The sequence below is a fragment of the Oncorhynchus gorbuscha genome, unplaced genomic scaffold (genome assembly GCF_021184085.1).
Source record: "Oncorhynchus gorbuscha isolate QuinsamMale2020 ecotype Even-year unplaced genomic scaffold, OgorEven_v1.0 Un_scaffold_8:::fragment_6:::debris, whole genome shotgun sequence".
NCBI classification, from domain to species: Eukaryota; Metazoa; Chordata; class Actinopteri; order Salmoniformes; family Salmonidae; genus Oncorhynchus; species Oncorhynchus gorbuscha.
In genome coordinates this window covers 1-23637 of record NW_025745589.1, presented here as the reverse complement: position 1 = coordinate 23637, position 23637 = coordinate 1, and the positions used below count along the sequence as shown (strand labels likewise).

At 40.9% G+C, this 23637-nt stretch overlaps 2 protein-coding genes across 2 annotated transcripts; both read right to left on the bottom strand.

Moving 5' to 3' along the window:
- Window positions 1-1656: 1656 nt before the first annotated feature.
- Window positions 1657-14989, bottom strand: LOC124019344 (adenosine 3'-phospho 5'-phosphosulfate transporter 1-like). Its single transcript, XM_046334661.1, has 4 exons — window positions 14527-14989; window positions 10557-10747; window positions 10136-10296; window positions 1657-4663 (listed from the first exon to the last, which is right to left on the bottom strand). Exons 1-4 carry the CDS (start codon window positions 14544-14546, stop codon window positions 3731-3733), a joined length of 1305 nt encoding a protein of 434 aa, XP_046190617.1. The 5' UTR covers window positions 14547-14989; the 3' UTR covers window positions 1657-3730.
- Window positions 14990-17325: 2336 nt separating this feature from the next.
- Window positions 17326-23159, bottom strand: LOC124019343 (NF-kappa-B inhibitor epsilon-like; the record flags this gene model as incomplete). The annotated part of the gene is given in 5 exon segments (XM_046334660.1): window positions 17326-18195; window positions 19406-19654; window positions 20476-20564; window positions 21698-21908; window positions 23057-23159. Coding segments are annotated over 5 exon segments (721 nt in total), but the record flags the coding sequence as incomplete, so codon positions are not given.
- Between the last annotated feature and the right edge of the window lie 478 nt (window positions 23160-23637).

Below are 23637 nucleotides of genomic sequence, written 5' to 3'. Positions count from 1 at the left end.
ACATGGTTTGGAAAGGCCACACACCTGTCTATATAAGGTCACACAGTTGACAGTGCATGTCAGAGCAAAAACCAAGGCATGAGGTCGAAGGAATTGTCCGTAGAGCACCGAGACAAGATTGTGGCGAGGCACAAGTTTGGAAACCAGATTCTCTTGTCTGATGAAAGCAAGAATTAACTCTTTGGCCTGAATGCCAAGCGTCACGTCTGGAGGAAACCTGGCACCATCCCTACGGTGAAGCATGGTGGTGGCAGCATTATGCTGTGGGGATGTTTTTCAGCGGCAGGGACTGGTAGACTAGTCAGGATCGAGGGAAAGGAACAGAGTAATGTACAGAGAGCTCCTTGATGAAAACCTGCTCCAGAACACTCAGGACCTCAGACTGGGGCACAGGTTCACCTTCCAACAGAACAACAACCCTAAGCACACAGATAAGACAACCGGGAGTGGTTTGTGACAAGCCTCTGAGTGGCCCAGCCAGAGCCTGGACTTGAATCCGATTGAACATCTCTGGAGACCTGGAAATAGATGTGCATACAACCTTACAGAGCTTAAGAGGATCTGCAGAGAAGAATGTGAGAAAATCCACAAATGCAGGTGTGCCAAGCGTGTAGGGTCATATGCAAGAAGACTCCAGGCTGTTAATCGCTGCCAAAGGTGCTTCAACAAAGTACGGAGTAAAAAGGGTCTAAATACTTATGTAAAATGTTTTTTTTTTTTTTTGTAATAAATTTCCCAAAAATTCAAAACCTGTTTTTGCTTTGTCATTATGTGGTATTGTGTGTAGATTGATGAAGAACAAACATCTATTTAACCAATTTTAGATTGAGGCTGTAACGTAGCAAAATCTGGAGTCAAGGGGTCTGAATACTTTCCGAATACACTTTATGTAAGGGGGACAATGGAAGGGTTAGTAAATTTAAAATAATGTAACCCATAACCCATATTATTTCACACAGTAAGTCCATGTAACTTATGTGATTTGATAAGCTAAATTTGACTCCTTAACTAATTTAAGGGCTGAATACTTATGCAAAGACTATATTTCGCATATTTTTTATTAATTAAAATAAATCCACTTTGACAGAGTATTTTGTGCGTATTGTTGACAAAATTACAATTAAATCCATTTTCATCCCACTTTGTAACAAAATGTGATATAATCAAGGGGGTCTGGATACTTTTGCAAGGCACTGTATAGCCAATAAGACATGTGTACAGCCTATACATAGGACATTTATATTGTTGTGAGTCATTCACTTATCTCAAGTGTTGAAGCAAAAGCAGATGGGCTGAACCAAAGTTACTGACAAAGAGAGCTGTAAATTTGAATGTACAACTTTATAAAATGTGAATGCAGTTTGTCAAATCTTTTAGTTGTCTCTATGGGTGATTATTGACTTTATGGCTTGTTTGAATACAAATTCACATTTGCAATTTAATAATACTGGTCTACAGTACCAGACAAAAGTTTGTACACACCTACTCATTCAAGGGTTTCTTTATTTTTTAAACTATTTTCTACATTGTAGAATAATAGCGAAGACATCAAACCTTAAGAGAATGTCAAGAGTGTGCAAAGCTGTCATCAAGGCAAAGGGTGACTACTTTGAAAATCTCAAATATGAAATATATTTTGATTTAACACTTTTTCTGGTTACTACATGATTCAATATGTTATTTCATAGTTTTGATGTCTTCACTATTATTCTACAATGTAGAAAAACCCTGAAATGAGTAGGTGTGTCCAAACTTTTGACTGGTACTGTATGTCCTGTTCCAAATGATTTGTAGTCTACCCATTAATGATTGTTAGTGTAAGATAGTGTAACAAATAATTCAAGTATTTGGTTTGATTGTAAAGCTGTACACGTAGGGCTAAATGAATTGCCTGGCAATTGGAAATCCTCCACTTTGTCTGGGTCAGCCAGGCCACTAAATGAATGCTATCATACTTAAACTTACATTCGGTGTGAAAATGTATGGCATTTATCCAAATCAAATACTTCAATAATATGGTTTGCCTAGTTGAATCCTACACCAACAAAACAAGAGAACAAATAATTGTGCAGGCTGTTTGTTCCAAGAGCTGAAGTTCGAGTCATTCCGCCTGGTTGCAACTCTTGCTGGCATTTGACAGTTAATTGTCTTTTACCTGACCTAACGTAAGTACCTGACCTTTTACCTGACCTATTCAAAAATAAGATGGGCATCTTGAATGCTGCTTGAAATCTCTCTTTCCCCTCTCACTCCATATAAAATAGAACATAGTAACTCTGCAAAGTTCTTTTTGATGGTCTGCTGGTAAGCTGTGCATTTATTCTTGTGATGTTAGGAACATAGTAAAACATTTTCTGTGGGGTCACTCAGTAACTTTCCTCATCATACACTATGGTAAGCCATGAGGAACAACACATCAGTCAACTAAAGATGTATGAAATACGCTATTCTTATGATCTGAAAGGGCGGTAATTTGACTTGAGATCCGTCTGACACAACCTGGACGTTCGTGTAAATCCTTCCTTGATCTCAATGGTAGACTTCTTTAGTTAAGCACATAGATCTCAAGTCAGAATAATGCCAAAAGTGAGACCTCTACCATACCTGCTTCTTTATATGAAACAAATAAAATATTCTCAAGCAGCATTACCTGATCATGAACTGGTAATGATTACAAACATTTCTCTCATGCCATGTCCAAAATGTACAACAATGCAATTATTAGCTTTAAACTAAATTGATGCAGTATCTACACAGAGATGATTCAAAACGGGACCTTACTTGGGGCCTGCTCACCATAGTATCTCATGTCCTCTTTTCATAGAGGCCTTATAAGCTTAATATAGTGCCATTCACAATATTGCAGTATACAGCTCATGTACTAGTGATTACCCCAAAACTACAAACATCAGATTTTTGTTCTTTGACTGCAGCTCCAGAAGCATATCGCAAAGGCTGAAATCAATAGCCATTTTATTAGTTGTTTACATTTGACATGCCAATGTTGCATGCGTTTGAACTGGGTTTGACAGACAAAACGTACAAGCGATGATTGCTGTGTAATTTTGGGGTCATAGACACTTAAATGGGCATGACTGCTGACTGTTCCAGCCAAATCACTCCCATTGACCTGTACCCTTGAAACCTGACCCTAGGCAACACAGTGACTAAGGTCTGAATTTAATGACCGACTCTTTTGGCATAGAGAAACTACGTCACTGCCTACGTCGATAAGGGTAAAATATACATTCTGGGGACTCTCCCAACAAATCAAGAGGCAGATATGACAGAACGTTGTGATTTTGCAGGCAATAACTTTGCAGTGGTTTTAGTTAAGGTAGTTGATGCAAACTATCCACTTGCATAATTCACTCATTAAAAATAACCTCTGTGATCATTTAGCATTTTATTCAAGCAGATAAAGTAGTGACTTAGGCAGTGACATAGTTCCTCTATGACAAGTCCATCATTGAAATCAGACCCTAGTCACTGTGTTGCCTATGGTTGGGTTTTTGAGACTAATTGACCTGTGTGACGACAGCTCAGTGCGTGTCAAGTCAAACACCTTTAAAAAGGCATTAGAATCCCTTTCTGTACCTTTCCTATGCAAAGTAGAAACCCATTAAATGAACACAAAAAGTCAAAAGGGACACACAGAGACAGAAAACAAACCCAACAAAAACGTGGCTTTAGTTTTTGTTTTTCCAGTTCCCTCCTCAGACTCCTCCTCCTAGACCTTCTGCACCTGTGGCTGCGGCGCCCTGCGTCCTGCCTTCATGCGGATGCGGGCGTAGACGCGCAGGAAGAGGGCGAGGAAGACCACGGCCATGCCGAAGCCCCCCACCATTGTGACGGCGTGGCCATACAGGAAACAGGAGAGCAGGATGGCGATGGCCTGCCGAAGGGTCATGATGATGGTGAAGATGGCGGCGCCAAACTGTGCGATGGTGTAGAAGATGAAGAGCTGGCCGCATGCTGAGCACACCGACAACAGCACGGCATGGAATGCAAACTCAGAATGTCGCGTCATGAAGGCCAGCGAGTCGAAAAAGGCGCCCTGCTCCAGCAGAGAGCCCACGGTGAAGAGGCAGGAGAAGAGGTTGACGCCGAACATCATCTGTACCGACGACATCTTGCACTTGAACAGGTTGTCCTGCCAGTTGGATGTGAAGCTGTCGAAGACTATGTAGCCGACCAAGATGACCACGCCGCTGAACGTAGTTACCGTAGACGGGTGCTTACTGGTCGTGCTCGTCAACAAGAACATGCTGACGCCCAGAGAGATCAGAGCCGCCGTCAGGTACTCCCAGTACTCGTAGCTCTTGTGCGACACAATCTTACCCATTAGCATGACTGGGATCACTTTAGAGGCCTTAGCCAGCACCTGGGTGGGGAAGCTGATGTACTTGAGGGCCTCGTACTGGCACCAGCTGCTGAGGACGTTGGAGAGTGAGGCGAACGAGTATTTATACATGGGCGCACCGTGGCGAGGCTGCTTGAATAGGAGACACCACAGGCCAGACACAGTCAGCGCCAGGATGCGGTTCATGAACACCAGGAACTGGGAGTCCTTGAAGCGCTCACCCTCCTCCTCAGGGGTGGAGGCCCCGTACGAGCGTGTCATCACCCTCTCCTGTAGGACACCCCATGTCAGGTAGGATGTCTGGAGAGAAAACAAGATAACATAGATAAGGAGACTAAACTGTATGATGTACATGAGATATAATTGTGAATATGTTGGTATCGCTGTTTAGTCTTTTACACTTGTGGGAATTGGCCTATATAGACAGTAGTGTTGCACGGTACACTGGTACCATGGTAAGTAATATCATGGTACCAAAACATAATAACAACATTTTAGAATACCGTAGTATCGTTTCATATGATACAACCAAATTTTTCTGCCCTACTAATCTAACGAACCTGCTGGCGCCTGTAATAAAACATTTATAAAGTCAGCTACATTTAAGCAACAGCCACTAGTCTCTTGTATGCGCAGGTCCCATAATATCCATGTCACTTTCATGCGCATATCACATGCGGCAGCTATAACCAGCCAGCCACATACCCTACCTGCCCTCACTCACCTGCTTCTCGCTAATTATTGGTTTGATAAAAAAAGTTGTTCAGTCATGTTACCTAGCTAGCGAACAACCTGGTAGGTCTAGGCAGATTTGATTGACCCAGGAAGAGAGGAAAAGGGTCTGCTACTCATGAGATGTGCTTCAAAGGTAAGATTAATATAGGCCTAATGCAAGCCTAAACTATATCAATTACATCTCTCTTTCTGGTGCTCCTTAAATTTGGTTAGGTCAAATGAAATCAAGCTTTATTTATATAGCACATTTCAGACATGAATGCAACACAATGCGCCTCACAGAAAAAAAACAAATAAACAATGAAAAATTAAATATTTACTACACAAGAATCACAAGTGGATAAAAAACTGAAAGACTAACGTTTTAAAAGTTGGAAGCAGTGTGTGTGTGTTTGTGGGATAGAGGGAGACAGGAAGGGAGAGAGTGTGTGTGTGTGTTTGTGTTAACTGAAGAGTAAAGAAGGTTTCATGCAGTGTTTTCCCCTTACTGCTACAATGACATGGAGATCATTATGTATGTACAGTTGAAGTCGGAAGTTTACGTACACTTCGGTTGGAGTCATTAAAACTTGTTTTTCAACCACTCCACAAATTTCTTCTTAACAAACTATAGTTTTGGCAAGTTGGTTAGGACATGTACTTTGTGCATGACACAAGTAATTTTTCCAACAATTGTTTACAGACAGATTATTTCACCTATAATTCACTGTATCACAACTCCAGTGGGTCAGAAGTTTACATACATAAATTGACTGTGCCTTCAAACAGCTTGGAAAATTCCAGAAAATTATGTTATGGCTTTAGAAGCTTCTGATAGGCTAATTGATATCATTTGAGTCAATTGGAGGTGTACCTGTGGATGTATTTCTAGGCCTACCTTCAAAGTCAGTGCCTCTTTGCTTGACATCATGGGAAAAATTTCAAGAAATCAGCCAAGACCTTAATTTTTTTTTTTTTTTTTTTGTAGACCTCCACAAGTCTGGCTCATCCCTGGGGGCAATTTCCAAACGCCTAAAGGTACCACCGTTCACCTGTACAAACAATAGTACGCAAGTATAAACACCATGGGACCACGCAGCCTTCATACCGCTAAGGAAGGAGACGTGTTCTGTCTCCTAGAGATGCGAAAAGTGCAAATCAATCCCAGAACAACAGCAAAGGATCTTGTGAAGATGCTGGAGGAAACAGGTACATAAGTATCTATATCCACAGTAAAACGAGTCACCATATCACCATAACCTGAAAGGCCACTCAGCAAGGTAGAAGCCACGGCTCCAAAACCGCCATAAAAAACAGAATATGGTTTGCAACTGCACATGGGGACAAAGATTGTACTTTTTGGAGAAATGTCCTCTGGTCTGATGAAACAAAAAATAGAACTGTTTGGCCATAATGACCATTGTTATGTTTGGAGGAAAAAGGGGGAGGCTTGCAAGCCAAAGAACACCATCCCAACCGTGAAGCACGGGGGTGGCAGCATCAGTGGAGGTGCTTTGCTGCAGGAGGGACTGGTGCACTTCACAAAATAGATGGCATCATGAGGTAGGAAAATTATGTGGATATATTAAAGCAACATCTAAAGACATCAGTCAGGAAGTTAAAGCTTGGTCGCAAATGGGTCTTCCAAATGGACAATGACCCCAAGCATGCTTCTAAAGCATACATCACAAAGCCCTGGCCTCAATCCTATAGAACATTTGTGGGCAGAACTGAAAAAGTGCGTGTGAGCAAGGAGGCCTACAAACCTGACTCCAGTTACACCAGCTCTGTCAGGAGGAATGGGCCAAAATTCACCCAACTTATTGTGGGAAGCTTGTGGAAGGCTACCCGGAACGTTTGACCCAAGTTCAACAATTTAAAGGCAATGCTACCAAATACTAATTGAGTGTATGTAAACTTCTGACCCACTGGGAATGTGATGAAAGAAATCAAATCTGAAATAAATCATTCTCTCTACTATTATTCAGACATTTCGCATTCTTAAAATAAAGTGGTGATCCTAACTGACCTAAAACAGGGAATTTTTACGAGGATTAAATGTCAGGAATTGTGAAAAACTTAGTTTAAATGTATTTGGCTAAGGTGTATGTAAACTTCAACTGTAGGTACTCCTATAGGCTTAATTTTTAGTTATTAATGTAACTTTATATGTTCTATAAATGTTGGCCTGCATGTTTAGATTTTTAATACACTGTAAGGCTGCATGATATGACTAATGATTATTTGAAAAAGTAGCATGAAAGGCATGAACCCTACTTTTTGTGTGTGTAGGCTGTACACTCTTTCATAATTTGACAAGCACTTGATAATGCCTCGAATTTCCCGGCGGAATCCCCTTTTTGTGGCCGTAATGCCCCATAAAACAATCTGTCTTTTGCAGCCAGTTGTGCCCTTAGGCTGAATATAATAATTAAAATTCACTTCTCCCTGAGTGCTGCGTGCTCCGAAGCACCTCTCACTCACATGACTCTCCATCACGTGATTGGGTCTCTCTCACAGGCTACAAGTGAAGACAGACACATCGGGGTCGCAACTGTGCGCGTTCTTATCCAATTCCGAGGAGCATATTGAAGATATTGGAAGAACTGTCCACATTTACTTTTAGTCAGCCAACATGATGAGTAGGCCTAACAAACAGCAAAAGCACTAGTCTATTGTTACAGTAATTGAATTATTCCAATATTTTTTCATTAATTTAATTCCCTTAATCTATTTTATGAGAATTTGTAAGATTCTTGTTTGCATAAAATACACGGAGACCAGTCTTATCAATAATAGATAAAAGTATTTATTCTCGGAGCGCGCTGCCACGTTACCACGAGCAACAGTTTATATACAATAACATGACATCATTTCATTGCTTCTAGAATGAATCCCCTCCTCCCGACCTAGAATTAAGTGAGTTCATAAGTTCATTCCAACTCACTAACACAAACACAGGTCACACAACATAACTTAATTAACTCTTGACCCCTCATCATTATCGATCACCACTTAGCTGACAGTTCTAATTAACAGAAAACTTAGGAATGCACTCACTGCCTTATCTAAAACACCCCAGAGCTAAGTTTCGTCGGTTCAACCATAGGTTAACGACCCTATCTTCTTACTTCACCCACAACCCATTCCTCTCTAGAATAGTTTAGAATGGTGTTCGTTATATTTAATTATTCCTTGTTCATGCCACATAATCCCTTTTCATGAACTAACCTTATTAATCAGATATTGTAAAACAGGGTATAGTTTACTTAGTTACAGTTCTAAAAATGGGGATATTGTTTAGTAATTTCTTCATAATATTCCTAACATCTATGTCAATCTACTGTCCCCCATATTACAAAAGTTGAACTATTCTATTCTGTGTGAAAAATAAATATTCCAAACAAATGAATACAACCACTTACCATCAAAAATACTTTTTTACGCAATGAGGCTGACACAGATCAGAACATTTGGCTTAAAATGTAGGAGTAGGTTATAAGCTCTAATGTTCCATTAACAGGAAAACACTATTATCAAAAGTGGCCGCAAATGCGATTATGTAATGCTTTTAATATAAAGGTGCATTTTTAATGGTGAAAATGATCTTCCCCAAACTTGAAACTCACCGCTGCTTATGTCTGCCAGTTAGGCTGTCACCCACTGTAAAGCGGATTAATGTGCTTCATTTGAAGAAGTTATTTGTACACTTTAGTTGTGATACAAACCTTATCAAACCATATAGGTCAATGGGCTAGGCTACGAGGTGTGCGACTATGATTAGAAAAAGTCACAGAAAAAAAGGCATTGTTTTACACTGGGCTTCATTCACAAGTGATAATATATAATTCACAAGTGATAGGCTAATATTGTCACCCATCAGACTATTATTGATTAAATCTCGTCTTCACATATACTAAATAATATATGTGGGAAATTTGTTTTGATTTAGAATGGACTATTATAATTTTCAAAAAAATACACGTCATCTATGTACTTAAATTGTGAATGGAGGACACTTTTCCCATTGTTCAGTAGGTTATACTCTTGTCGTTAAGAGAAGCAACGTGCTTAATATTAGGAAAGTTGAGAAATAAATATAGTAGGCCTAGCCTATAGAAAGCTTTATAGAGGCCTTCAAAACTTTCTCACACAATTGCATAGCCTATAGAAATGTTGCGCAACATGAGCTCATGGGCTCTCTTGAAGTGTTTGATTTGCATTGATGTCAGTGATTATTTAACCTTTATTTAACTAGGCAAGTCAATTAAGAACACGTTCTTATTTACAATGACGGCCTACCCCGGCCAAACCCGGACGATGCTGGGCCAATTGTGCGCCACCCCATGGGACTCCCAATCACGGCCGGATGTGATGTAGCCTTAACCAGGGACTGCAGTGAAGCCTCTTGCACTGAGATGCAGTGCCTTAGATCGCTGCGCCACTCGGGACACCAGAGTGCTGGGTACCAGGCAGTTATCAAGTTTGGTAGGCTATTAATGACCATCAGCAGCATCAGAGCTTGGAGAAGCCCATTTACTGTGACTAAACGGTCACGTGGAATTCGACTGCCTTCCTGAATTGTGACTGCCGGTTTGGTGGTAAAACAGTCACAGTATCAGCCCTAGTCATGCGTGCATTCAGGTGCATGTTCCGCAGTGAATTTTCTTCATAATATACAAACATATGCTCATTCTGTTCAGAACAACCCAGGGTATGCTGCCATGTCATCTTTTAACTGTTCATCAAACATAGTGATCATAAACGTTGACAGTATATGACATGACATTATGAAATGGAAATGTGAAGTGCACATTTGGACTCAGGTGTTTGGCTCGCTTGTATGAGATCAAAGCAGCATTTATTATAATCATCAACATCTCACAATTTATTTCACGTTACTGTACAGCCACTGCATTCCAATTTATGTGCTTATCAGTGCCCAAATCTGCAATTTTCAACCCATATACAGCATTGAGTGCAAAGGGCTACAACTAGAAAATCTACCCTATCAAAATTCAATACATTTTATTTATATAGCCCTTTTAACTACTTTACCTGAAGTCCCGCAGCGCAGAAGACTAACTTGAAGGCTTGTCTGGCCGACGAGCCCGAGTCAGCGTCATTTCTCGGGGCTATGGACACGTCGTCCAGGAGACCAGTCTTCGATTCACTACCAAACACACAGGCCTTTATGACAGGATAGCAAATGCCACGACCTGGGAGGGGAAAACACTGGTCAGGAAGATATTTTAAGGTCCAGAACACATCAACCATTCACTGATTCATCAAAACAAACACAATGATCATGTTAACATAGAGAAACTGTGAATTGCAACTTGAAGGATACACCGAGCTTTAACAGATAGAATTCAGAATTAATGTGGAGAAAAATTGTAGGTCTATTTGTGTGCGTATCGTTCTGCGTGCGTGCCAGCATATATGCGTGCATTGTCATCAGTCTGTAGAACATCCAAACCTGTTTCGAGGTAGTTGATCCTCTTGAAGTAGCCGATGAGAAAGTAGCCAGGTATGATGATGGTGGCGTAGCCCAGCACATTGAGGAAGAAGCGGAACAACCACACGTCGTGCCAGTCCTGTAGTAACGAAGACTCTTTGTCAGCCGCCAGTGTAGACGGGAGGAGGATCAGCACCAGGCCAGGCCAAAGCCTTCAGCACATACAGGATAAAAGTACTAGTATTAGTACCGGAGGCATGGCAGGTAAGTTCTGTAATAGACTGGTTAACTATAATAAACTCTCAGCAGCATATTTTCCCCACATGGTTTAAGAGTGATGGATTGAAATACTGCAGAAGCTTCTCTGATGAGATATTAAAACTTAAGATTCTAATATTTATTTACAACTTTAGACTTTAGTAGATTATGTGACTTGGGTGGGACATATTGAAAGGTGGGGGGGACACAGTGTAATTTAAAGCATAATTAACACATAAACACCCATTGTCCTGAAAGCAGAGTAAAGAGAAGAGATGATCCATTTCTACACAACAGCCCCGTATTTATACAGGTAACACAACCGATTTCCACCTGTCATGTTCACCACTGATCCTTAACACTAGCATCCTTTCCCACAGGTGCCCCTAATTTACCTGCACACACCAATAGCTCTCCTCTCCGTTACCCATCTGGGGATGACCTAATCAGGCCGTGTGAAAGGTGTGCTCCCTCCCTGTCTGCTGTGGCACAGTAGTGGATCACTTTCACTGGGAGGGAGGGCCCCCACCTCAGAGGCTTGCCTACCTCTGCCTGCATGCCTGACTGGCTCACACAAAACAGAGGCTCTTTGTTTGAGACTCTACCCCCAGCCAGACCAGCCAGTCAAGCCACAGAAGCCACCACTGTAGCATCACCCAGTGCAACCTGGGCTTTGAACAAGCAGCTCATTACATGGTACTGCTACCAACACTCCAGCCGTAGCTGGAAAAATTAGGCAGAAATGTTTTCGCATTTAGGCTTCGTGCCGCAGTTGCTGGGATTCCATCTACTTATTGCAGGGGTCATCTTTGAAAGTTGCACAATTGGAAAGAGGTCCGTGTTGCTTTTACAGTACCAGTCAAACATTTGGACAAACCTACTCATTCAAGGATTTTTCTTTATTTTTACTATGTTCTATGTTGTAGAATAATAGTGAAGACTTCAAAACTATGAAATAACACATGTAAAATCATGTAGTAACAAAAAAAAGTGTTAAATCAAAATATATTGCCTTTGACAGCTTTGCGCACTCTAGGCATTCTCTTAACCAGCTTCATGGGGAATGCTTTTCCAACCGTCTTGAATTCCCATACATGCTGAGCACTTGTTGGCTGCTTCTCCTTCACTCTACGGTCTAACTCATCCCAAACCATCTCAATTGGGTTGAGTCCGGGTGATTGTGAGGAGCAGGTCATCTGACGCAGCACCATCACTCTCCTTCTTGGTCAAATAGCCCGTACACAGCCAGGTGTGTTTTGGGTCAGTTGGATGTTGAAATTTGTCTGTTACATGAACTCTGTGAAGCATTTATTTGGGCTGCAATCCGAGGTACAGTTAACTATAATGAACGTATCCTCTCCAGCAGAGGTAACTCTGGGTCTTTCGAAGATGGTCCTCATGAGAGCCAGTTTCATCATAATGCTTGATGGTTTTTGCAACTGCACTTTAAGAAACTTATAAGTTCTTGACCTTCATGTCTTAAAGTACTGATGGACTGTAAATTTATCTTTGCTTATTTGAGCTGTTCTTGCCATAAGATGGACATAGCCATATTTGGTAAAATACTAATCTTCCGTATACCTTGTCACAACACAACTGATTGGCTCAAATTCCACAAATTACATTTGAATAAGGCACACCTGTTAATTGAAATGTATTCCAGGTGAGTACATCATGAGCCTGATTGAGATAATGCCAAGAGGGTGCAAAGGTTGGATACTTTGAAGAAAATAAAATATATATTTTGATTTGTTAAAACACCTTTTGGTTATTACATGATTCCATGTGTTATTTCATAGTTTTGATGTCTTCACTAGTTTTTTACTATGCAGAAAATAGTAAAAATAAAGAAAAACCCTGGAATGGGTAGGTGTGTCCAAACTTTTGACTGGTACTGTAGGTATACTGCAACAGTTAGCCAAGGCCTAATTGTTGGAATGATTAGGAATGGATTGATTGAAAAAGGTTAATTTGAAAAAATCTAGCCATTAAAGACCCTGTGCTTCACTTTGTTCCAGGATGCTCAAAAATGCAGTGGGGGAATTTCTTGAAGGGACACCTTCCTTCTATAAATAAAGACTTAAGGGACAAGACTTATCTTCAGATAACATCAGATGACTTCAAAAAAGAATAGAAAAAACATGCATTGTTACTAAATATACATTGCATAATTGATTCTCCTCAGATGTGGAGGGAAAAATAGCTTGTTCAAGAGCTAAAATAGAACTGCTGGGTTGAGGTTTTCCTTTGAAGCTTACTAGGTCTTATGCATTCTGCCATGATAAAGATGGTGTGGAAAAAGTTGGCCCGAGTTGTAGGAAACCTATTGTAATCTTAATAAAAAAATATAAACACAACATGTAAAGTGTTGGTTCCATGTTTCATGACCTGAAATAAGAGATCCCATAAATGTACAATTTGCACAAAAAGCATATTTCTCTCAAATTTGGTGAACAAATTTGTTTCCATCCCTGTTAATGAACATTTTCTCCTTTGCCAAGATAATCCATCCATCCACCTGACAGCTGTGGCATATCTAGAAGCTGATTAAACAGCATGATCATTACACAGGTGCACCTTGTGCTGGGGGAAATAAAAGGCCACTAACATTTGCAGCTTTGTCACACAACACCATATATTTATCAAGTTGAGGGAGTGAGCAATTGGCATGCTGACTTCAGGAATGTCCACCAAAAACAGATAATTTAATGTTGATTTCTCTACTATAAGCCGCCTTAAACGTAGTTTTAGAGAATTTGGCAGTATGCCCAACTGGCCTCACAACTTCAGACCCGGTGTACCCACGCCAGCCCTCCACATCCAGCTTCTTCACCTGCAGGATCGTCTGAGACCAGCACATAAACAGCTGATAAAATTTTGGAGTATTTCTGTCTGTAATAAATCATTTTTTGGAGGGAAAAACGAATTCCCAGGCCCACCCATAGCTGCGCCCCTGCCCAGTTGTAAATCCATAGATTAGGGCCTCATGAATTTATTTAGACTGATTTCCTTATGAACTCAGTAAAACCGTTAATTGTTATGTTGCATTTATATTTTAGTTTAGTATAGTTGTAGCAAATGGCTTTACTTAACGTCAAAACAGTAACATTGCATCCCTTACACACTTATAGGACTTGAGACTAGTATGTTGGCCTGAACCCATAAATGCCTAAACTGTACACGTTTTTTTTTCTTTTTCTTCACATACCTGACAGGGCTGGTTCACAAACACAATAATATCCTAGAAAATCTGAACTGTCTACATTCATCAAATTGTAGTAATACAGCAAGTACTGATGGACTAAAAGCTGAAACGTATGAACAATTCAAGACAACATGCCAGATACATTTAGCAATGGCTAGGTTCTTCCTGCATTTATTCAAATGGACCTAAGCGAACCTTTTCAGTGTAACTAGTCTAGAACAAGAAAAACAATACTATTTACAAACATACACATAACTTTGATAACTTGTAATGACTTTGATTTGGGCATTTCAATCTGGGCTGTGTCAAATGTCAATACACAACACAGTCTCTACATTTCAAGGTAAGTTAGCTAACTAGCCAAACCATATCGTCGAGTGCAGTCTGACAGCTGTTTACATGGGCACGCTCACATTGACAACTGGCAGTTAGCTGTGCTAAATATATACATTTTTTGCTTTACTTTGGGTTTAATGTGAATGCAATTCCAAATGAATGGTTAGAGGCATCAGCACGATGTGTTCCTACCTCCATAAAAAAGATGGCATTTTCCAACCACCAACACTTATTCTGGTCTAACACCTGGCGTTGCGAACACGCCGAACAACTCAACCACTTTAGCTACAATGAAGCGTTTACGCAAATTAACTGAGTAAATCCTTAATGTAAAAGCTAATTTCTTTCGGGATGGCTGTTTCCTTTCCCGGTGCCTTCACAATTTATCAATTGCCTATGTGTTCACTTCAATAAAGAATTCCCTTCAGTGGAAACCTGGAAAATGCGAAGCCGGATTTCATTACATAGCTGAGATTGTAGACCTCCATCGCACATTGCCACCTGTAGGGCTGGAAGAATAAATGCACATGCCCGCTTTACGAGCAGTACCAAGATAGGAAGCTAGTAAAGTGGGCAAAAACGGATTCTCAAATAAAAATTCCTGATCACATTTGACGATTTCATGGCGACCTTGGCTAGCTAAACTCATGCGTAGAAACGAGTTCGGGTCTAACGGTTGTCTCGCACCGAACTGCGCATGTGCAATCCATCAACTCAAAGGTGTCTTCGATATACATTTGTTTTTGGCGAAAATGAAAACGTGTCAGTTTATCACTTTCATGAGGTTGGAGTAATAACATCAGCTGCTTGAGACATTGGCGCGAATCATCTAGTTTGTGCCTTTAGATCTAAGGAGGAATTGTTCACAAACCCCGAACTGATTATTTCGAAAGCGTTCCCGAGAAGTCTCGCGATATTGCGCCTCCGGATTTAGAAACTCTTGCCAGAACTGTAGTTATAGGCTACAATATGTTCTATTTTTTCATTGTATTCACAGGAATGTCCCTGTATTGAGATATGTAATATTATTGTATCAATAAATAAAAAAACATATCAACCAAATTGCCAATTTATAAAGTAGAATGCATGTCTATCTCCCAACAATGTAATAAAAACAATATCAACATTTTTCCAAAACATATTGCAATTAAAGTATTGAACCATTTATATTGGTGAGTTTTCATTTATCCACACTGAAAAGCACACGTTTGTAAGGTTATATATCCCTCAAGAGGAAGCCAGGTCAGCCAACAAACACATGCAGTTATCTAGTTGAGGAACTCCTCGAACGGAGTTGAGCATCACCTTAGCTAGCAGTTATCTTGACAATGAAGTTTTTTGTCCAAAAACAGACATTCTACAAGCAAAAAACACTGAGTATACAAAACATTAGGAACACCTTCCTAATATCGAGTTTGTCAGTGCATGGACTCTACAAGGTCTTGAAAGCCTTCCGCGGGGATGCTGGCCCATGTTGCCTCCAATGCTTCCCACAGTTGTGTCAAGTTGGCTATGTCCTTTGGATGGTGGACCATTCTTGATACACACAGAAAACTGTTGAGCGTGAAAAACCCCGTAGTGCTGCAGTTCTTGACACACTCAAACCTATGCGTCTGGGACGTACTACAATTCCCTGTTCAAAGCACTAACATATTTTGTCTTACCCACTCTCTGAATGGCACACATACACAATCCATGTCTCAATTGTCTCAATGCTTAAAGATCTTTCTTTAACCTGACTCCTAATCTACATTGAGATAATTTCCACAACCCCTGCCAAACAGTGGTTTCCTAATCATCCGGACAAACAAATTAGCCTTGCTTATCTGGCTTATTCTGGAGTATTGACAAATTTTGTCAAGTCTAGTTTATGCCCAAATAATGACTTAAGTCACTCAAATGCTTGTGAAAGAAAATAGGCCAACATACAAATAGAAGGTAAAACATTCCCCACAAACAAAGAAGAAATGAATCCCTCTGCCTCATTGAAAGGCTTCTTTATTCTCTGGTCCCAGTCTCACCTTGAGCCTGTGTCTGAATATTCATTATGGGCAGACAGAGTATACAGAGAATAGACAAGTGATCTGGGTGAGTGGAATTTACAGACTTATTGTACTAAAGAGGGTTATCAGGAAGAATCAAGCAACCGGCAAATAATGTTTTACCAAAAGCAGCTGACAGGAAATGAGAAATAAGGAGTTTTGTAGTTTACATTTACATTACATTTAAGTCATTTAGCAGACGCTCTTATCCAGAGCGACTTACAAATTGGTGCATTCACCTTATGACATCCAGTGGAACAGTCACTTTACAATAGTGCATCTAAATCTTAAAGGGGGGTGAGAAGGATTACTTATCCTATCCTAGGTATTCCTTAAAGAGGTGGGGTTTCAGGTGTCTCCGGAAGGTGGTGATTGACTCCGCTGTCCTGGCGTCGTGAGGGAGTTTGTTCCACCATTGGGGGGCCAGAGCAGCGAACAGTTTTGACTGGGCTGAGCGGGTACTGTACTTCCTCAGTGGTAGGGAGGCGAGCAGGCCAGAGGTGGATGAACGCAGTGCCCTTGTTTGGGTGTAGGGCCTGATCAGAGCCTGGAGGTACTGAGGTGCCGTTCCCCTCACAGCTCCGTAGGCAAGCACCATGGTCTTGTAGTATAGTTCTCAATGAGGCTTTGTTCTCCCAAGTCAGCATCCTACAATGTTTAGAACAAGTTATTGGATGGATTTGCTATACATGTTGAGTCAGCAATAGCCTGCTAACAACTTGGATTAAAATGTGAGTGTTGTTCAACCAGATTCTTCACCACAAAACATCTAGTCCACAGTATATAATCTACTTACTTAAATCCTTAATTCCAAATGCCATCCTTTTTGTATTATCCTCCCTGCTCAGACAGATGTGCATATACAGTACTATAAACAATTAATGACACACTTCAATTAAAACTTCAAAGATATGTTTGAAAATGACCCCCCCCCCCAAAAAAAAAAGAGTGAAGCTATAATCTTATTTATTTTATTACAAAATATAAGAGTTTGAAAGTGTAGGCAAAACATCTAAACAAGCCAGTCTGACTCAGTACACCATAACAAGGATCATGTCTTACCAATAGCGGAAAGAAAATGCATTCAAAGCAGAAACCGAGAACTGAAACATACAATGAAAGATATTAAATTATGATGAAGAACTTCTCTCCATAACAGATTTAGTGACTAAAGTATAATTGAAAAACATTTTCAAGCTGAAACAATGTTAATTTATAGCATGACAGCAATGTATTTTCTGTGTTGAAACTACATTTCCCACTATAATCAGTTATTTTACACACGTGATAAAGGAGGTAGATTCCCTGTGTACTTTATAGGGAAATTAAACATTTTAATTTAATTATTTCTGCTCATATTCATACACTAGGTTTTGGTAGTAAATCAGTTACCTTGTATGAGAAAATGTTTCATTTAAGTCTACATTAGATTTTCCTGCATTTGAAAACAGTTATCAACCATCAAATTATATGACAGACACCCTTGTACCACTTTGCTAGCAGAGATTAACTTTTCAACGTGAGTGTCTAAAGAGTTCACACACACACACACACACACACACACACACACACACACACGATAAATAACCCTACAGCAAAGATTTATGTAAATTAAAAATCAAATTTAAAACAGCAAATTACAAACATGATTGATGTAAAGCTACACTTTTCTGACAAGGCTCCATGATGATGTTCAAGAGGTCAAATGTCACCTGTTGTAGAGTATTCAGGTGGTGAGAGAAGTACACGGTCAGAATGGTACTCTAACCACTGACCTGCCCTGGATTTGGATGTCATCAAAAGGGAAAAGAGCAAGGATCTGAAATAAAAGCATATGATGGGGGTTACATGTCACATTATATGTTCTACCTTTGGCCAGACAATAGTTCAGGCAGTCTCCTTCACAACAGGAAATAATCTGGAGAGGTTTCACCCCACAAAGCATTAAAAAAATGTATTTCAAGCACTCTCAGTGAATACTAGATTTTGAGTCACATGAAACACTGAGCTGGTTTCCCAGACATTCACTACACGACCAATAATATTTGGACACCTGCTCATTAAACATATCGTTCCAAAATCATGGCCATTAATATAGAGTTGCCCCCCCCCCCCTTTGCTAGTATAACAGCCTCCACTAGATGTTTGAATGTTGCTGCTCGGACTTTCTTCCAATCAGCCACAAGAGCATTAGTGAGACCGGGCACTGATGTTGGGCGATTAGGCCTGGCTCGCAGTCAGCGTTCCAATTCATCCCAAAGGTGTTCGATGTGGTTGAGGTCAGGGCTCTGTGCAGGCAAGTCAAGTTCTTCCACACCAATCTCAACAAACCATTTTTCTATATGGACTTCACTTTGTGCATGGGGGCATTGTCATGCTGTAAGAGGAAAGGGCCTTGCCCAAACTTTTGCCACAAAGTTGGAAGCACAGAATCATCTAGAATGTCATTGTATGCTGTAGCGTTAAGATTTCCCTTCACTGGAACCATGAAAAACAGCCCCAGACCATTAGCCCTCCTCCACCAAACTTTACAGTTTGCACTATGCATTGGGGCAGGTAGCGTTTTCCTGGTATCCTCCAAAAACAGATTTGTTGTTGCTCATAGACTTTTCCACTTCATAATAACACCACTTACAGTTGACCAGGGGAAGCTCTAGCAGGGCAGAAATGTGAAGAACTGACTTGTTGGAAAGGTGGCATCCTATGACAGTGCCATGTTGAAAGTCCCTGAGCTCTTCAGTAAGGCCATTCTTCTGCCAAAAAGTCTGTGGGGAATGCATGACTGTGTGCTCGATTTTATACCCCCGTCTGCAATGGGTGTGGCTGAAAGAGCCAAATGCACTAACTTGAAGGGGAGTCCATATATGTTTGTAGTTTGTAATTATAGTGTAGATTATGACTATAGCTATAGTCCTGGACTAAAATGCTGGACTAAAATGCATGTTCAATGGAGAATCTGCATTGAAAGTGCTTTTTTAGTCCACTACAAGGATTGTGTGTAGGACTCTGGCCCTTCCTCTATAGCTCACATCATCATTGCCGCCAGCTAGATCCAGTGCCGTCTCATCCTCTATGTTCCTCAGCATCTTATCAGCCCCGGATTGGCAGAGCAGGTTGGCGATGGCTGCGTCCTGCCGGCCAACGGCGAGGTGAAGTGGTGTGCAGCCGTTAAACATCGGCACGTCCACATCAGCTCCCTTGTTCAATAGCAGCATCATCGAGACAATGTCATGGAGCTCCACTGCCATATGGAGAGGTGTTTTACCGCTCGTACCTTCCTGGGGGAGAGAGAGAAGACAGACGTGGGTTATGGACTCGATAAATAAAATGTGCCCTCAAAATAGGATATGAAGGGCACAAATGGAGGGAGCAAAGGGTCAACAAATCTTAGTAAAGGACATTTTACAAGCTGTCCTCTTCAATACAATATCTATTAATTCAAATAATGAAAATATTCAATGATGCAGCTTGATATATACTGTATAGCATGTTTATTTCGCACAGAAAGATATCTAGGGTAGTGTTAGGTCATGTTATGTTGTGTTCTATATCTATGTGTATCTGACTTAGACTTGCTGGCCTGGGCCTCTTCTCTGACGAGTCTAGCTGCTCCAGAAAAAGCCCCCATTACGTCAGGCTTTCTAGCCCAGCAGCCTCATGACCCAACTCTAATTACGTTGTCATGAATCTATCAGAACCTGCTGAGCTCAAGGCCATATCACCATCAGTCTCACTACAGCAGTGCACAAGTGCAGCAGATGGGAGTACAGTAAAGTACATAGCTTGAAGGAGACACTGTACTTCTAAATAAATACCATGCACTCATTATGACATGATGCATTCACTTAGGACAGTATAGTGTAGTTTGATCATCTATGTCGAGGTAAATATTTCTGAGGATTTAGCTATGACACATTGAAGTACTAACTACAGTATTATTGCACAATTTAATGCACTACGTGAGTAGTACAAGTCCAGTGAGCAAAATTGTCTGAAAGAGGTTTTTTCAATGTATTTATCAAAAATACTTTTCTCAAAATCTAGTGCTCATAGCGAGGTTATTGTAACAGAGTACACCCGGGGGAGTAACTGGACTAACCTGGATGTTGAGGTCTGCCCCTTTTTTCATCAGTAGCTTCATCAGACGATGCTGCCTGTTCACAGTGGCTAGGTGGAGAGAGGTAAGACCTGAAAAAGAAGACATTCCTTTCAAAAACCACCTTTCTGAATGAGCGATTTTATGAATTTGAGTAGATGTTATAGCTAGTATCAAACAAGAGTCGGTAAGGTCATACCACGTGACTCACAATAACCTACATCCCGAACAAAATATACAATTGTTTCAATCTATAAACATGATTCACATCTGCAAAGCCTACTAAGCCAGGAACATCGAAAACTAGCTAGACAGCAACAACGATTCATTTACACCAGTTTTGTCTCGCACTGTGCAATGTTGCAATAAAACAACACGCGAGGTGGGTACATCCTCGGATAGACGCCAACACATCAACAGGAATTGACACTAAATAAAGAGCCATCACATCATGGTATCATTATAGCCTCGTACACAGCCTACAAACTGATCATCCTGGGCCCTGTTCAGTAGGCAAAAGTTATAGAATGTTCAAATAGAAATACATTAAAACAGATCTATGAAAATCCCCACTTAACATTCAGTCTGTCTCCAAACAGGCTCTCAAAGTGCTTGATATGAAGCCCAATAGCCATCATCACTGTTACATCCTCAGAAAGCATGAGCTCCCGAGTTGGGAAAATCTTGTGCAATACACAGACACATGCCTTGTATTCAAGATCCTAAATGGCCTGGCGCCTCCTCCTCCTGTAATAGTTCCCTTAAGGCAAAGCACCTTTAGTCAATCTGCTTTCTCTGTGAGAGCTTCCCATGTCTGGAATACACTGCCATCAGACACACAACTGCACCACCTATCACACTTTCACAAAAAACATGAAGACATGGCTAAAGATCAATCAGATTTGTGAACATAATCCCTAGCTGTGTGTTGCTGCTTTCCATGTTGTCTGTAGTTTGTGAGGTGTGGAAACACTGTTGCTTTTTGTGCTATGTTGCTCTGTCTGCATGCTATGTCTTGCTTGTCCTACATTGCGCTGCATGTACTCACTGCTCATTGATTGTCTGTATTGTAATTGTTTTTATAAACCTGCCCAGGGACTGCGGTTGAAAATGAGCCAGTTGGCTGTCTGTTTTGCAACAGACATGTCAAGGTAGCCCCTCCCTGTTTCTCTTCTTTTTTTCTCTCTCTTTTGAAGCCAAATTAATACAGGCCCTGCTTTCTCACCTCTCCAGTTCTGGGACTCGAGCACAGGGGTCAGCTTGGTGGAGGAGACATTCCGGATCATCTCAGTAGCGCACTCGACCCAGCCCTGTTCACAGGCCATGTGGAGTGGCGTGTTCCCCTCCTGGTCCTGCAGCTCCAGGCTGGCCCCGCTCTCCACCAGGTCCCGCACCACCGACGAAAGGTTCAGGTAGGTGGCTAGGTGTAGCGGCGTCTGGGAACATGCATACAAAATAATAACTCCCACGGGTAGACTCAATATGGCCGCCAGCCCACCCACTGAAAATTGACTAGGATGGGGATCACATAGAATTTGTAATTCTATGGACCACGTACCAACCTGAACAAACCAACAAAGGGTTAGTATGGGAGGAGGGTGTGATATCTGACTTGGAGTCAGTATGTACCCTCTTCTCAAAGTTTCATTTGAGTACAATCAGGATTACTAAGACCCGATATAGGAGCTGATCTTAAGTACAGTAGCTAGTATTAATAATGGAGCTTTACTATAGAACTCTAATGCCAAGTGAGGTGATTAGCAAAAATGCATTGGTAGGCCTGAGACATCTCAATGTGAAACTCCTGATTGAACTGGGTAGGGCTGACTAATATAACCAGTAGGACCACTATTGCTTGTGTGGCTTTTGGTAAACGCTAACAGAACAGAGAGAGAACAAGGTGTGAGTCATGGTGCAAAATGCTGAATGTCATTTCTGACCTCCCAGACATTTTCCTCTCCGACCCATCAGGATGTCTCAAACGCCCCTTCAGCTTGCCTCACCCCCCCTCACACCTCCCTCACCTCTGTAAGTGACAGGTTACACACCCCACCCCCTTAATGTTCAGTCAAAGCTCCTCTTAAATATGCACTGTCCAGTTGCACATTTCTCATCTATGACTGCGTTTTCTCAGGCAGCCCAATTCTGATATTTCTTCCACCAATGAAAAAACTCAATCAGATGTGGTCAAAAGACCAAATTGGTGATTTTTAGAAACAAAATTTAAGGCCTGTGTAATCTCAGCCTTAGAGACAAAAATATTCCATATAATATTTCTTGTTTTTGAACACGGAAAGCAGGGGAGTTTCCAATTTCCATTTAAACTTCCTTATGAAATAACCCTAGAACCCCTCTCACCCACAGAACCGTTCCAGTGAGAGGATGTACTACTGGAGAAAGGGGAAGAGAATGCTCTTCAATTACAGGATGCAGAAATAACATTATCATCTCTGTTGTTGTCATAAACATTGACAGTTGCAATCGTCAAGAGGAAGTATCATATCATGAAGGTTAAGTAGTTTCAGTACACCAGTACCCGTGTTGAGGGTGTAAAGAGAAGGGGGTGTGGCTGCGTCTTCTGTACCTGGTACAAGTTGTTCTGAATGTCTAAGACATCTTTGGGGAACAGCTGTATCAATTGGTGAGCGAAGTGTTCATCTTCATGGATGATGGCTAAATGCAGGAGTCTGGAGGGGCGACAAAAACAAACCATTTCTTATAAAATGTCAATCATAAATCTATCAGATTTTTACATTTTACATTGCAGTTGTCACAAAGTGCTTCTGCAGTAAACCCGCCTAGGCCGCACAGCAAACAAAAGCAGTTTTGAGTTGCGGTCACTTAAACATTGCATTCAACTGAAAAGTGAGCAGCCTGGGGAGAGTGGAAACATTTCTCATGACATTCCTAGTTACTTTAAATTAAATATTTAAAAAATGTGAGCAGCAGGATATAATAAAAGGATTTCATCATGTGATGGAAAGAATTACCTGCTAGAGAATTCTTAGAATGTCATCTAGATCTACCTGGAAATGTAACACATAGCATCCCATGAATGAAAACTGCTTAGTAGGCCACAGTTCTCAGTGGTTGCGAATGTTGCGCAATAATGGAACTTTTATGCAAAGAATAGTCATGTCAAGAGGATGTTTGATTCCACAAAGC

Coding starts and splice junctions, on each gene's coding strand:
- LOC124019344 (XM_046334661.1), bottom strand. CDS start 14,546: ATGCCATCTTTTTTATGGAG. Junction 10,748..14,526: donor ATGCCATCTTTTTTATGGAG/GTAGGAACACAT, acceptor TATGTGCTGAAG/GCTTTGGCCTGGCCTGGTGC. Junction 10,297..10,556: donor GATCAACTACCTCGAAACAG/GTTTGGATGTTC, acceptor TTCCCCTCCCAG/GTCGTGGCATTTGCTATCCT.